Source organism: Neopelma chrysocephalum, unplaced genomic scaffold, assembly GCF_003984885.1.
Source record: "Neopelma chrysocephalum unplaced genomic scaffold, ASM398488v2 Primary Assembly neopelma1_45, whole genome shotgun sequence".
In the NCBI taxonomy this organism is placed as follows: domain Eukaryota; kingdom Metazoa; phylum Chordata; class Aves; order Passeriformes; family Pipridae; genus Neopelma; species Neopelma chrysocephalum.
Window position 1 is genome coordinate 11,666,325 of NW_020897704.1, and position 13,675 is coordinate 11,679,999.

The 13,675-nt window shown below is 39.9% G+C and overlaps 1 protein-coding gene across 2 annotated transcripts in view; it reads left to right on the plus strand.

The window, feature by feature from the left end:
• The window catches only part of RELN (reelin), a 284,032-nt gene that overhangs the window by 120,700 nt on the left and 149,657 nt on the right, over nt 1–13,675 (plus strand). For both annotated transcript variants that reach the window (XM_027679385.1, XM_027679386.1), the window contains exons 5-7: nt 4,706–4,738; nt 6,329–6,407; nt 13,351–13,447. In XM_027679385.1, coding sequence (XP_027535186.1) covers nt 4,706–4,738; nt 6,329–6,407; nt 13,351–13,447 — 209 coding nt within the window. The remainder of the gene's footprint in view (nt 1–4,705; nt 4,739–6,328; nt 6,408–13,350; nt 13,448–13,675) is intronic.

Genomic DNA, 13,675 nt, shown 5'->3' on the forward strand with positions numbered 1-13,675 from the left:
CCAGTAGCACCATTCTTTGGAATAAGGACCACACTGGGAGATTTGTGAGTGTGTATGTTTAGTTCTGACTGACTAGCAGAGAATCTCAGAACAGAGAGAGGGAACCATGAGAGATGGAAAAGATGAAGGAAGCTGTCCCCTCCAAGTGCAATATCATTCCCTTCTCCATAATTCCCAGAATTTTATACAATTTCATACTCAATGCCACAAATTATAGGACTGGGTTTCCTTTCTTACAAAACCTCTCCACAGCCTGACAGATGTCTCCACACTGAAAGCAGATCCTGAGAATTGGCCCAGACTCTCTTTTATTAGGAACTTTTGCCCGAATGTTTTGGAAGACCTTTTAGGTGTGTTTTGTACCTTTTAAAATTTAAGAACACTCTGAAAAACAAGTGCAGAACAGATTGCAGGCTCTCTGACTTGATCAGAGCAGTATTTTACAGAGCAGAAGACTGTAGTTAAGAGCTGGTATATTGTTCCTTGGTTTATGTGTCAGCAAGAATAATGCAGCCCTTGGGCAACACACTGACTCTCCCTAGGGAATGTTCAGCCTCTATCATTCTGTAGCAACTTTTTCTACAAGTAGAGAGAAAGTATTGGAGGGAATCTAAATAAAAGCATAAATTTCCTTTTTCATCTTCATCTGGCTGCTAATGACAAGGAGATTAGACTTTTTCACAATCTGAAAACCATAAGATACCTCCCTCCACACCTCATTTGTCATGAATTGATGAGCAACAGCTCATGGCCACTGGCTGTTGAACTCTGAGCATGGTGTTTGTCTGGGAGCATTTGATCATCTATGTTACTGTAATTCACTTTTCCTTTATATTAAGGAAACTACAAAGTTCAGGATTCTGAGGAAAAAAAAAAAAAGGTGTGTTTTCTAGTGAGTTTTAAAAATATTTTCTTATGCTGCATTTTTTGCCTGTCTCTATAAACAGTCTTGACCCCCCCAAATCTGTGGAATGTGGGTGTCAATAGTACAAATGGATATTGCTGGGACATGTGTTTAATTTGCATTATGCTTGCTCTTTTTATCTGAATGGAGACTAGTTTTACGTAACAATCAACTATTACCATGTTTAATGATTTTGGTTCTTATTTTTCCACTGAGAACAGGAACACCACCAAACCTTTTTTCCCTCCTCACATTCCAGTTTCTCTATCTGAAGATGACATTCCCTTCACATTTCTTTCATATTTCCCTCCCTGCCAGTTTAACCAAAAAGGGGCATATCTAAACTGGCTTAACCTTTCAGTAGCCTTACTTCATCCAGAAAAATTTAACCTTTTACTCCAAAAGATGCCTTCATTCTCCCTCATCCCGTTGACACAGAACCCCACAATGTCCCCATTGACTTTTGAATTCCTCAGCACTTTCCTCAAGATTCTCACGCTTCCAGTTTGACTGTGGCCTTTCTCTCTCTGAATCACTCTGTATTATGTACTGTCATGTCTGCTTTTCCTTACCAAAGGGATTGCCTTGTCTTACAAGCACCCTACATTTCCTTACATTTTGCTCATGCCTCTTCGATTGTGACCTCAGTTAAGCTGTGCTTCCATTCTTTGCTCAGTACAATTCATCTCTTGTAAAGCTCTGTATATACCCAGGGTGCTAGTTAAAAATCAAATAAAAAATTCACTTACTTTACTTTTTAAAAAGGTACAACTTCTCATTCAAGCTAAGATGCATTTTGGAGCCATACAAATACTGATTCTAAATTTAAAGTCATCCAACTGTAGCAGTGAATCTACCTTGTATGGGAAGCTGTGGTTTGAGTGTGTTTCAAAATGGCTTTTTGTGGTCCCTGTGCTGACTCGTGCTTTCTTCTTCCCAAAATCCCCCATGGCCAGTTCTTATCTCTGTCTCAGGAATGTCCTGAGAAGATATCAAGAAGTCTTCTCATTGGACCTTTAACCCCTTCCTGCGATTGGGCGTCCTGTAAGCCCCCTGACCCCATAATTGGTCACTCTCTGAATCCTCCAAAACCCTATAAATGTAACCACCCCATCAATAAACTCTCTCTCTCGCCTCCTCTCCAAGTCCCGTGTGCTGTCTGTGGCTGCCATGGGACCGTGTGGGTGGGGGGAGGGGTGAGCACCTAACCCCTCCATGCGTCCAGGACCCTGACCCTTGGAGCTGGAGTAACCCCTTCCCTATCCACCTCAAGCCTTCGGAAATGGAACCCCACAATGGGAGGAATGCACCCAGATCCAACCATGTGCCTAAGGAACATCTAAGAAAGTGAATCATGATTTAAAGTGTGAACTGGTCTTTCTTTTTCCCCTCTCAGTTTGAAGTATTGTATAATTCCTTTCAAATTATAAATTTATATCTTTACACTGTATAGCTACTCTGCACCATATAATTTCTTTTAGCTTTGTCATATTGTCTGAGGAAACTCCATTTGACTTTAGCCACACTGTATGGCCTATGGAAAAATCCATATTATTTTAAAGTAAGTCATTCTATATATTGATTAAAAAGGCAGATCTGAAAATATTTTAAAACTACTACAATTGGGTTTGGTTTATTTTCTGAGTCTCTGTTACTTTGGGGGACCTTAAATACAACACTTGAAGATTCACATAGTGCTGTCTTGCGATGAAATCTAAAATTTAATACAGAAATTATTTACAGAGACATTAAAGTCTAGGTTTATAATTCATTAAATGGTACCTTCACAGTATTTTTTTCATATTCAGCTCTGGAATTTAAATTAAAAATCAGATGATGGACTAAGGCAAAAATACTTGGATTTTTTAGATCCTGTAAAGACTTGGGAAACTTGTCAGTCTTCCAGTTAGTAAGTCAGTGAAATCAAAGTTTTCTGTCTAAGGTAAATCCATGTAAATGGATGTTTGCCATCCTTTTCTGGTCTGCAGATTCCTCAGTTGTTGATTGCTCAGTCTTCTTAATCCCCTGCTTCCCCATGAAATGTTGCAATTTCATTACAGAATGTCATGCCTCCTTGCAAACCCAGTATTTAAGGAGTAAGCAGGAAGGGAAAAACAAAATTCTTGAGATTTGTGTTGGACTTTCTATTCAAATGACTATGTGTGAGAGCTCTACACAGATTGCTGCATTCATTTTTATGTTTATTTTTAATCTATTTTTAATTTGTCAGATGTTATGACAGAAATTGCAGTACTGCAGTAATTTTTTGCAAATATGCTGAAGAAATCAGGAGTACTGGTACAATTTAGGTCAGTGCCCAAACAGAATCATCAAAAAAATCCTGGCTTCAAAAATTCTCTTTTTTTTGTGTTTTATTTTAGCCGAAGTCCAAAATTAAGCTAGAAATATAAATCCATGGGTGAGATACTGAGAGACAAAAGAAGTAGCTGCTTCCCAGGAGCTTAATTTGCACCCCCTTTGCCTTCATTAAAGAGGTGTTTACGGTAGATGAGTTGGAGGGGGAGATCCTTCAGGTTTGGCTTCAGTCCATACCTGGAAGGAGTATGCCCTTCCACCCTTCCCCCCACCACGTGGCCTGAGACCCCACAATGGAGCACTCACCAGACCACCAGGGGAGAGACGGACGAAAGAGGAAGTTTATTGAGGGATGGGGGCTTATATAGCCCTTGGGAGGGTCAAAGGGGACCAATCACAGATGAGGGGTCTTACAATCAGGTAAGGAGTTTACAGCCAATAAGGAAGGGGTTAACAAAGGACCAATGGGAGCACCTTGGGACATCTTCCCAGGACACTCCTGCCTGAGAGATAAGGGGTCACACAGAAGGTATCGGGGAAAAACAGTGACTCTGCAAAGAGCCATCTTAACACGTGTTTAAACAACATTAAAAACTTCTGATTCACCAGTCCATCTTTGGCAGGACTTTTTCCATACATCCATTGCTACAAGGTGTAATTTTGGATTTAAGGTCAGGCAAGGCTATGGATGTAGTGGGTACCATGGAGTATCCAGCACACTGTGTAGCCAGCTTCTAGACTTCCCCATACATTTGTAGGTAGCTTCTGCCCTTTCAGAAAGCATTCTGGTTTAATTTCTGTAATGTTACACCAAGACTCCTGTTGCAAAGTGTTAGTAGAAGACTACTTAATAAAGTTTTGTCATTTCACACACACATGCCACCCATGCAGTGTGTCATTACAATATTTTACTGTTTCTTGGAAGGCAAAAACCTACTGAGGAGTTGATCAGCACTGCCTGTAAAAACATGCTTTAAGTGTTTGATTCAGTGATTTGCAGAGTCAATCTGTTACTTATTGCACTAGGAATATTAGGATTATTTCCCCGAAACATATGCCCCGTAAGGTGTTGTTCAGTGCAGTATAAATGGTCAAAGTGCGACGTTTTTTGCTCACCTGGACTATTTATTGTATTCAGCCTAATTCCTACTCTCTTTGTCAATCAGTGAATTACTGAATCTTAATCCAAATTATTTCTAATAATATCTCATAATTCTAGACTACTAGTGATCTTTCTTTTCTTGCTGTACAATCAGTGCTCTCATTTATTGTGATGTGTATTTTAGTTAAGAGAATAGTACTTTATCTTTCCTATTATATTTTTGTAACTTTTGGGGTTTATCACATTTTTCATAATTAAACTATCAGGATAGTTGACTATGAATGCACTGTACAATTTGTTTTAAGAATAATCAATTTTTAATGCTGCAGTTAAGCTCTGATCATAGAAGATATTCATGTGTTATGTGTCTTTGTTTTCTGCAGCTCCGACAGAAGCTCCCTTACATCCACACCTAGGTAGGTGATTTGTCATTCTTATTACTAAAACTCAGAATCACTAACTATTATAATAAAAAATCTGTAAGGTCATATGAATCTAGGTCTGGGGAATTCAAATAAAATGAGATTCATACAAAATGAATTGAATCATGTCTATTTCTGATTAGTTGTTTCTTCATTGTGGTTTTTATTGCTGTATTATTTATTGCCTTTGAATCCTTGCAGTGTGAGTATAACATGCTGCAGAGCTTTTCTTCATAGCTGTGTATTAGAGCATCTGTTTGCATGAGAACCTGGACTGGAGCATCTCTCCCATGAGGACAGGCTGAGCTGGGATTGCTCAGCCTGGAAAAGAGAAGGTTCCATGGAGACATTAGGGCACCTTTCAGTACCTAAAGGGAACCTACAAGAGAGATGGAGAGGAATTTTTTGCGAGGGGATGTAGTAATAGAACAAGGGGAAATGGCTGTAAACTGAAAGAGGATAGATTTATAATAGATATCAGGAAGAAATTCTTTACTGTGAGGGTAATGAGACCCCAGAACAGGTTGACCATAGAAGTTGTGGATGCCCTATCCCTGGGAGTGTTCAAGGCCAGGTTGGATGTGACTTTGAACAACCTGGTCTGGTGAAACATGTCCCTGTTCTTGGCAGGGCGGTTGGAACTAGATGATCTCTAAGGTCCCTTTCAAACCAAACCATTCTAGGATTCTATGACCCATAGCCCTGAGTGTGGGACAGCACCTCACACCAGTGCTGGGTTACTTGGACGAAGATTTTGTGCTAGTGCACCTCCAAGGTGTACCCAGGAGCAGCACACTGCTGCTCCTGCTTTCCAGCCCTGCACCCACCAGCCCATGTGTTGCAATTTGATTAGTCCAGGACAGATTCTGACATCCTTGCTCAGTTTCATTAGCAAGTGATACTTCATTCATTTAATGAAAGTGTTTGTAGAGAAGGGTCTGTCTGATACAAACACAGGTGCCAAAGTTTTGGGATGTGGGGTGGTTTTCTTGGTCATCGTATATAAATCAGACAGTAAATCCAGGTGGAAAATTGGAGTCTAAAGTTTGCAGACCAATGGTTAGAAGTATTTGCATTACATAACTCACAGTTTATGTTCCTTAAATGAGTTGACCTTTACTGCCAGCTCCACTGATAGCAGCAGAGAAATTCCAATGAGCTCATGATTTTTGCTTATGAGTTGTCAGAATGAATCCCCTAACTGTAAGAACTATAACAAACTCACTAGGACTTCTCATCCCTTCTTGTACCCACATTTACAAAATCTGAATTCAGAAAGATTTTTTTCTGAACATTCAGAAAACTAACAATTTGGAACAAAAGGTTTTAAAAGATTTAGTGTGTACTTGATGATTTCATCTTTTTATAGCCATCACACTTTGGTAATGGGAACACTTCTCTTACCATTCAAAGTAAGTAAAAAACCTGTAACTAGGAAGCCCTAGCTTTTGTAACTAGCATATCTTAAAAAGCTGATTTCCTCATTTTACTATGCATTACTTTAGCTCTAAGAAAGGCAACATTTAGAAGGCACTGGATGATTACACTGGATTTTTTTCATACACTGCTTTCTTTTCTTTGCAGCTGAACTGCACAGTGATAGCATTATCTTACGAGATGACTTTGACTCTTACCATGAGCAAGAATTGAATCCTACCATGTGGTGAGTTTCAGACTTCTGCTTTCCTTTAAATGCATTTGAGCAAATGAAAACATTTTGGTTATTATAGTCAGGACCTAAATATATTGATTGATTAATGAGTTACTGAGAAATTCTAAGCCTCCTAAAGTGAGGGACAAATTCTCATTGATTTCAAATTTTTAATTAATCCAAAAATAGAAGGAGCATATCTGAGCTCAGTGAATATTTCTGAATGAAGATTTTGGTTTCTTGAAAATTTAGATTTCTGTTGGTGGAGCCTGGAGGAGTGACACCCCCAGTGCTACCTTAGCTCAGGATTGGGGAGTTGGAAACAGTCACAGACTGTTAGCTTTTAGTCAAAAGGAATGTTCTTTTAGAAAAGGTAACTCTTAGAACAGACCTCTCAATCTTCAATATTAATAATTTTACCACCACCTTGGTCGCAGAGATAGGGTACCATTCATATTATATATAAGTACAAGGTCACAGAAGAGGGAGTTGTATGTCTCTAATAGTACAAAACTAATTCTCTTCTGGATAGTAAATATATCTACAGGTCATATTATACTCAGATAAAGACATCTCTTGGACTTAACATGAAGTTTTGAAGGTTGGAGCCTACTTTTTTATATGACATCATTACTGAGTTTTCTATTCCTTCTGATCCTATTTAATAAGTATAACTAATTTTATTAATTTAATTCATACAAGACATAGAAATATTTGAGTGGGTTAGTTTATCTTGTTTAAATAAATTCTTGATGGGCATTTTAGCAGTTACCTGCATTTGTTAGTTAAGAATACATATGTTCTGTGAAATCTGACTTCATTTTCCTTTTTAATAAGGCCTGTCACAGTTTTCCATCTGTTCAGGTCTTTCACAGTTTAACCATCTCATGTAAAAATGCTGTGTTTATGGAATTTTATGGATATTTTTATTTTGCACACACTCATTCTAATAACTTTTAATTTGTGTCTACAATTTTTGCTCCTTTTGTTCCTTTTGTATCAACTCTTTAAATGTTTTTCTGGACAGAGGCATTAAGGACCTGCAATACTATATCGTGAAAAACCCTTTCTTTATGGGTATGAATAGATCAAGGACTCTTAATGGGTTACAGAATAGTTGCCAAGGTAGATAGCTTTAGCAGCAGTGTGTTAAATGGACTTGAGTGGAAAAAAATGAAAAGAGGCATTATTTCCCCACGGATGTCTCAACTCACAGAGGGCTTGTCTGTTGGGAGCCTCCATAATTTATTTATCCATTGCTCTCAACTTTAAATTCATCCTTGCTTTATGGAAGTCTCAACAGAGAAATTTCAGACTAAAAGAGCCCCCAGACTTCTGCTCCTTTTGTCCCCAGTATTTTGATTTTGTCCCCCTGGAATAAACTTTCCCTACCTTGGTTAGTGAGGCAGAGCAGAGAGGTGGGTGCTGTGAGAGAGAGTTCCAAAACTCACTGCAATCCTGAGACGGGTTTTCCTGTAATAATAGCAGAAAACCAGCATTTTCAGCAATGCTAAATACAAGTTGAGCACAAATAAAAGAAATCCATAATGAGGTACCATGAGCTTTTCAGCATAAAGGATTCATACAGTAGCTCTGCCTCCAGTGAGGACCTGCTTGGTGGCAGAAAGCCCATTCTCATTTGATTGTCTGGTGGGAGTTAAATCAGGAATTATTAACAGTTGTCGCCATCCATCCTAAAATTGCATTTTTTCCCCTGGCAGCTGCTAAAATCCCATCTTTACCACAAACAATTGTGGTAAGTGCTGGAGCACTGTTTCCAGCCCTGCTTGCTCCTGGCCTGCCATGATTGGAGTGCGCGGCAGCAGCTGCCTCGTGTGCGCAGATACCCCACCGGGGCCGTGCCACCAGGGGCCAGTTAGACTAAGCCACTCCAATAATTTCTGAAACCATTATTTTTGTAAAGATGAAAAGAGAAGTATTTGTATTTTCCTATGATCTTTTCTGTTCACAAATCCTACATAACACTGGCTTGGAAATGATTAATATTTTCCAGCTCCTCCTGATCCCCCGTCTGGCATGTGCAGCTCTGACAGACATGTACCATCCAAGTGCACGAGCAAAGCATTTTATTGCTTCTGTGTGTGTCTGATTTTATGAGTCCCAGCAGAGCCTGTGTGTCACTCCGTTGCTGGGAGAGGCCTCACATCAAATAACTATTTTACACAAGGGCACTGTATGATTTCCAGAGTGATTGCCTGGTTTTATGGAATTCTGCTCTTTCAAATACATTAAAAGACACATCTTTCCCAGCAACCATCTGTTTCTTTGGAGGCTCAGGAACAGGGAAGGAGTGTGTACGAGTGTTTCTGGAGCTGTAGAGGGAAGAGAACGGGAAGGTTGGGAGAGTGTTCTTCGTAAACAGAAAAATCACAGCACCTGGGAATGAATTCCTGACCTAAATCAAAGTTTGGTGACTGAAAGAAAGGAGAATCTGCTAAAGTGGGAAAGGGACAGGAAGAAGTGGAGGCAGGAGACAACACATAAGGAGAAGGAAGGAGGAAGATTTCTGTGCTGAGAATGCAGCAGGCCTCATGGGAGCATGCCTTATCTTTCTCATTTTCTGGGGACTCAACCACTATGAGGATTTTCTTGTGTGGTTTGTCCAACTAATTTTTATATTATTTCTTCCCAGTATGCAATCATGTCAGAATATGATTAATTTCAAAGTCCCCAACCCATAAGCAGAAGTCTACTTACTTAAGCAAAGATTTTCTCACTTCTTGGATCTTACTTGCCATTAAATTTACAAAGATCTCTTGTTTTGTGAAACAAATACACTTCACACATTCATATATGTCCAATTTATTTTATGTCTGACATGTGTTAGCTATGGAAGTTAAGGTAGGTAAGTGATTCCCAATCCATGGTAAATGTAGCACCAATGTCGATGCCCAGTGGGTCAGTACTGACTTGTGGAACTAATTAGACAGTGCATTTTTCAATGAGAAGTCCAATAGTACAGGTGATTGGTTGTCCATGAGACTTGCTGAAAACTGACAGGACAGTGGTTGATCAGAAAGCTCAGAAACCATGTAAGTAATGGATTTCCTCTGTAGGGAAAGGGAATCTGTACCATGTACCACTTGCCAGGGAAGGGTGAGGGAATGGCTGATGAGAAGAGGTCCAATATGAGTGGTATCAGGAAGACTGTCTAGGTCATTGAGAACCTGTTCCTGTGACCATCTTGCCTCCATGTAGCCTCATAAAACTGCAGTGGAGAGTATAAAAAAGGTGCCATATAAGAGCTAAACTAGGTCAAAAAAGATCAAATCTAGAAAAAATACTCTGTTTAATCCTACGATAAATAATTTAATGTTAAAAAGTTGCATAAATTAGTAAAGAATAGATGCTGACATTAGTGTATGTTTCTGTATAAAACAGTTTTAATAGTAGTACTGTAGAAAACAGGGGATTCAGTACATTTAAAAGAAAAACAGCCTGTACAGAAGCTTGTCGCTGGCTAAACTGTCCTTCCCAACCCGATGTCATGTTTCATCTCAAAGCCTATCAGCATGCCAAACAGCAATCACTTACAGAAGGCACACTTGTCAAAGATGACATAAAGAATTGCTGAACATGTAAAATCAATCAATAAGAAACAGAGATTCTCTTGGTCATCACTTCTTCATGGTGTATGAGAAATGTACAGGTACAGTGATATTTCCAGTGGCAAAGAGGTGGAGGAAAGCTTTGTGACAGCAGAGAGAGGTCCTAAAGTGGTTTCCAAATTGCACTAAAACTGTGGGATTAAACTTCAGAGAGATTTATGTTTAAAAATCTCTTGGCAGTTTGAGATGTTTATCTTCTTTATAGTTCAGACATCACAAAAGACATCAGTCAATATAATGTCCACAAACTCAGGTATTGTAGAGGGAAACAAGATGAAAAATAGGGATGGGGAGACAGATGTTTCCCCTTCAGCAAAGTGAAAAACAATAGCAGAGAGAGGTGGGACTCTCTAAGTCAGAGATGAGAGCGATGGCAGGTCTGCAGAGAAGTCATCTCCATAAATGCGACACATGTCAGCAGTGGCAGCGAGTACCAGCTGTGAAGAGAAAGCTGAACTGATTTTAATGTGCTAAGATTTTAGACCAGGCAGGTGTGAAAGATAATGTAGAAAGCTGCACCCAGCCAGGGCAATTAATACTGTCTCCTTTTTGTATAAATGGAAAAGAAATTAACCTTCCTGTCTTCACCAGGAGAGGAGCAAATTGGATCGTTTCTAAACACGTAGTACTATGACGATGATCTGAGGAACAGCAGATCAATTATCTTGCTCTTCATGCATTCTTGTCAAGCTAATGAGCAGTTTATTGTCAAAGGTAATGCATTTCAAAGAGAGCACAAAGGTTTGAATCAGGATTACCAACAGACATCCAATTTCTTATGAGAGGAGTTATCCTTAGAAAAGATGAGTGATGATGAAACTGCTGCATTATCGGGACAATGTTTCTGGATTTCCAGACAATATTTCATAGACCACATTACAGGAGTAGAACAGATGAACAACTGAATCACGTTTTATTCATTGAAATATGAGAATTAAAAAATTAAAATATTTCTTGGATTATGTATCCTAACCTTTCACAAGGGACTAAGTGATCCCTACGTAGTATTCACGGCAAAGTTTTCCTGCCGTATCTCTCTCTCCCTGCATATACCAGGAGTCCAGGCAGATGTTCCAATGTACTCAAAAATGTAGGGGCAGACAATGAAAATAATTTTCACAAACAGCCATAATCCTACAGAATTCTAGGTATTCTTCTAGTTCCTGTCCCTCTGTTCTTTAGTTATCAGAGTTTAGGGATCAAGTAAAATTTAGATAGCAGCAAACACATCCTCTGTGAACTCTGTGACATGCTCATACATGTAAAAAACCTCAAAGATTTTTTTATATCTTTGACTTTGTTTCTGGAAGTGGAGTTGAAACTGACCTTTAATAAAATCTCAGCATAAGGTAGGGGTTTGGAAATTGGGAATAAGACATTCATCTTTGACTTCTTTAATAGACCTGAGCATAAGGAAGCCAAGCCTATGCTGAACTCACCCAGGACCAACTGAAGAGACTCTAAATAAATTGTGCAACCAATTATTCACCACATCTATGCATCTGAAAACCTAACATCTGTCACTCAGCAAACCTTACCACTCAGAGACCTGCAGCGTGTTGTTCAGGTTATTGTACGCTGGCCAGAGTTAACCCATTCTGCCCAAGGTACCCACACTAGTGATTTCTAATCGCTGCTTGGGTTTGATGAGCACCTGGGTTTGCAGCAGCCCATCCTTTTGATTACGTGGCCCCTGTAGGGAAAAGCTCTCTCAGCCCCATGGGGTAGCTGACAACACTACCAGCCTCTTCCTAACAATGCAGGTGAAGATTTCATTTGCCCTGTCCAGGACCATGGTGGAGTGATGATTTTCAGATACTCAGGAACAGAAAAATCTTGCTCCAAGTGGTTTACAGAAAGACTTGCAGAGGTTTAACAGAACACTTACTAACGAAAAGACAGATAAGCAACATAAATTAAGAAAAGGGTTGGAAAAAACACAGATCCAAGGAAATTTGTGTAGGAATCAACTGTACATTGATAGTATGTATCAATTATCTATGTTCTACTATGATCACTGAAATCTCTATCATATATGTTGACAGAAGACCCTATCTCCTTGGGATTTATTTCTTTCCATCCAATTTTCTGTAAGATCTGCCATCCAGAGAATGAAAAGACAGAAGAAAACCAAACCTTTACACACTCTTAAACTACATCTGGACTGTGGTTAAGGGATTGCGTATTTTTGGTGACATTATACATCAGAAGGGGTGGCCAAGTCTGAACCATTTTGTGTGAGAGAAGCCAAAGAAAAAACTGCCTAAGCACCCCTTATATAAGTCCATTGCAACTGAAACTCTAAAAAATATCAGTTATCAAAGTACAGAAAAAATTCAGCAAGAAATAAGGTTTGGTGTGAGTTCACCTTTGTTTATAACGAAGCTGTTGCTGGAGTAAATGTTTGCTGTAGTTTTGATGATGAAGCTGAGCTTTGGATGCCTGAAGGCAATGCTGGTCAGTACCATCTCAGGCAGCTTGTTGGGAGCCAGGATTACCTCCAATATTTTTTGAAAATCTGCTTCTCATGACAAGATCCAATGCCCTGATCCTCAAAGGTGAGGGAGACAGCCCTTTCCCTGTGTTCTGCAGTCAGGCTGCCCACAAAGTCCTTCATATTAAATTAAGAAATATCAGGACAGGTGCAATTAGTTGCTTCTGCAGCACTTACCAGCCTCTTTGAGAATTTCTTCTTAGTTTTTTCCCTGAAAGGTGAGCAGAGTGGCAACTCTGTTAATAGAAATATGGGATATGACAAATACAAATAGAAGCAACAGCAAATCCCACATTAGAGCAGCTGAGCTGTAGGAGCCTCTTGGTGCGCATTTTTGGGGAGAGTCTGCAGCCTCAAGCCTCCTGGCCCTTTGGAGAAATAACCCTGCAGGAGCAGGACCAGAAGAGAAGCTAATCCCTTGTCCTCAGCTCTTCCCTATGGTAACTCCACAGTGGTGGCTTTATGTATGGTATATAAAATGTACAGCGAGTATTTTGTAAGAAGAGTGACTTCAGGGTAAGTTATACATGTAAGAGTTCAACTTGGTTGCCCTTGGTGAGATGTTTTCCATTCGACGAGCAGGGACACCCTTTTTTAGAGGGGAGACAATTTGCAGAGCGCAAGTACCTACTCCCAAGGGCCTTTCACAAGAGGCAGCTGTAAGTACACCATACGTACAGTTGCCCAACCTTTATGCTCACCACTGTGATAACAAGTAGTCCAATTTGAGCACCAAGATAAAGCAGTCTGATTTTACAGTTTACAGGCCCAGTGCAGTCTCGAACGTACAGCTTCTGATTTCCTATTTGAACATGGTGTGCTCTTCCCGCAGGTCTGAGTGCAGTAACTGTGAGGTTGGAGAGCACTGCGGGGTGATAATGCACGGCAACGCTGTCACTTTCTGCGAGCCATATGGTCCCAGAGAACTGGTAAGTGAAGGCTGGCTCACCTGCCAGGGCTGGGGCTGCAGGCTATGAATCGAAGCTGCGTCAGCTGCAGAAATGTTGCTGTGCTTGAAGAGTTCGGCAAAGAGGCTCCTAAGCAAGGTGATAGGCCCACAGAAGTGCACCCAGGGACTTCCCAGCGTTTTAAAGCACAGATGCTAACCAAAGGTTATTGCAACAGTTTGCAAGGGACAGTGTCTTGATCTAGTGTGT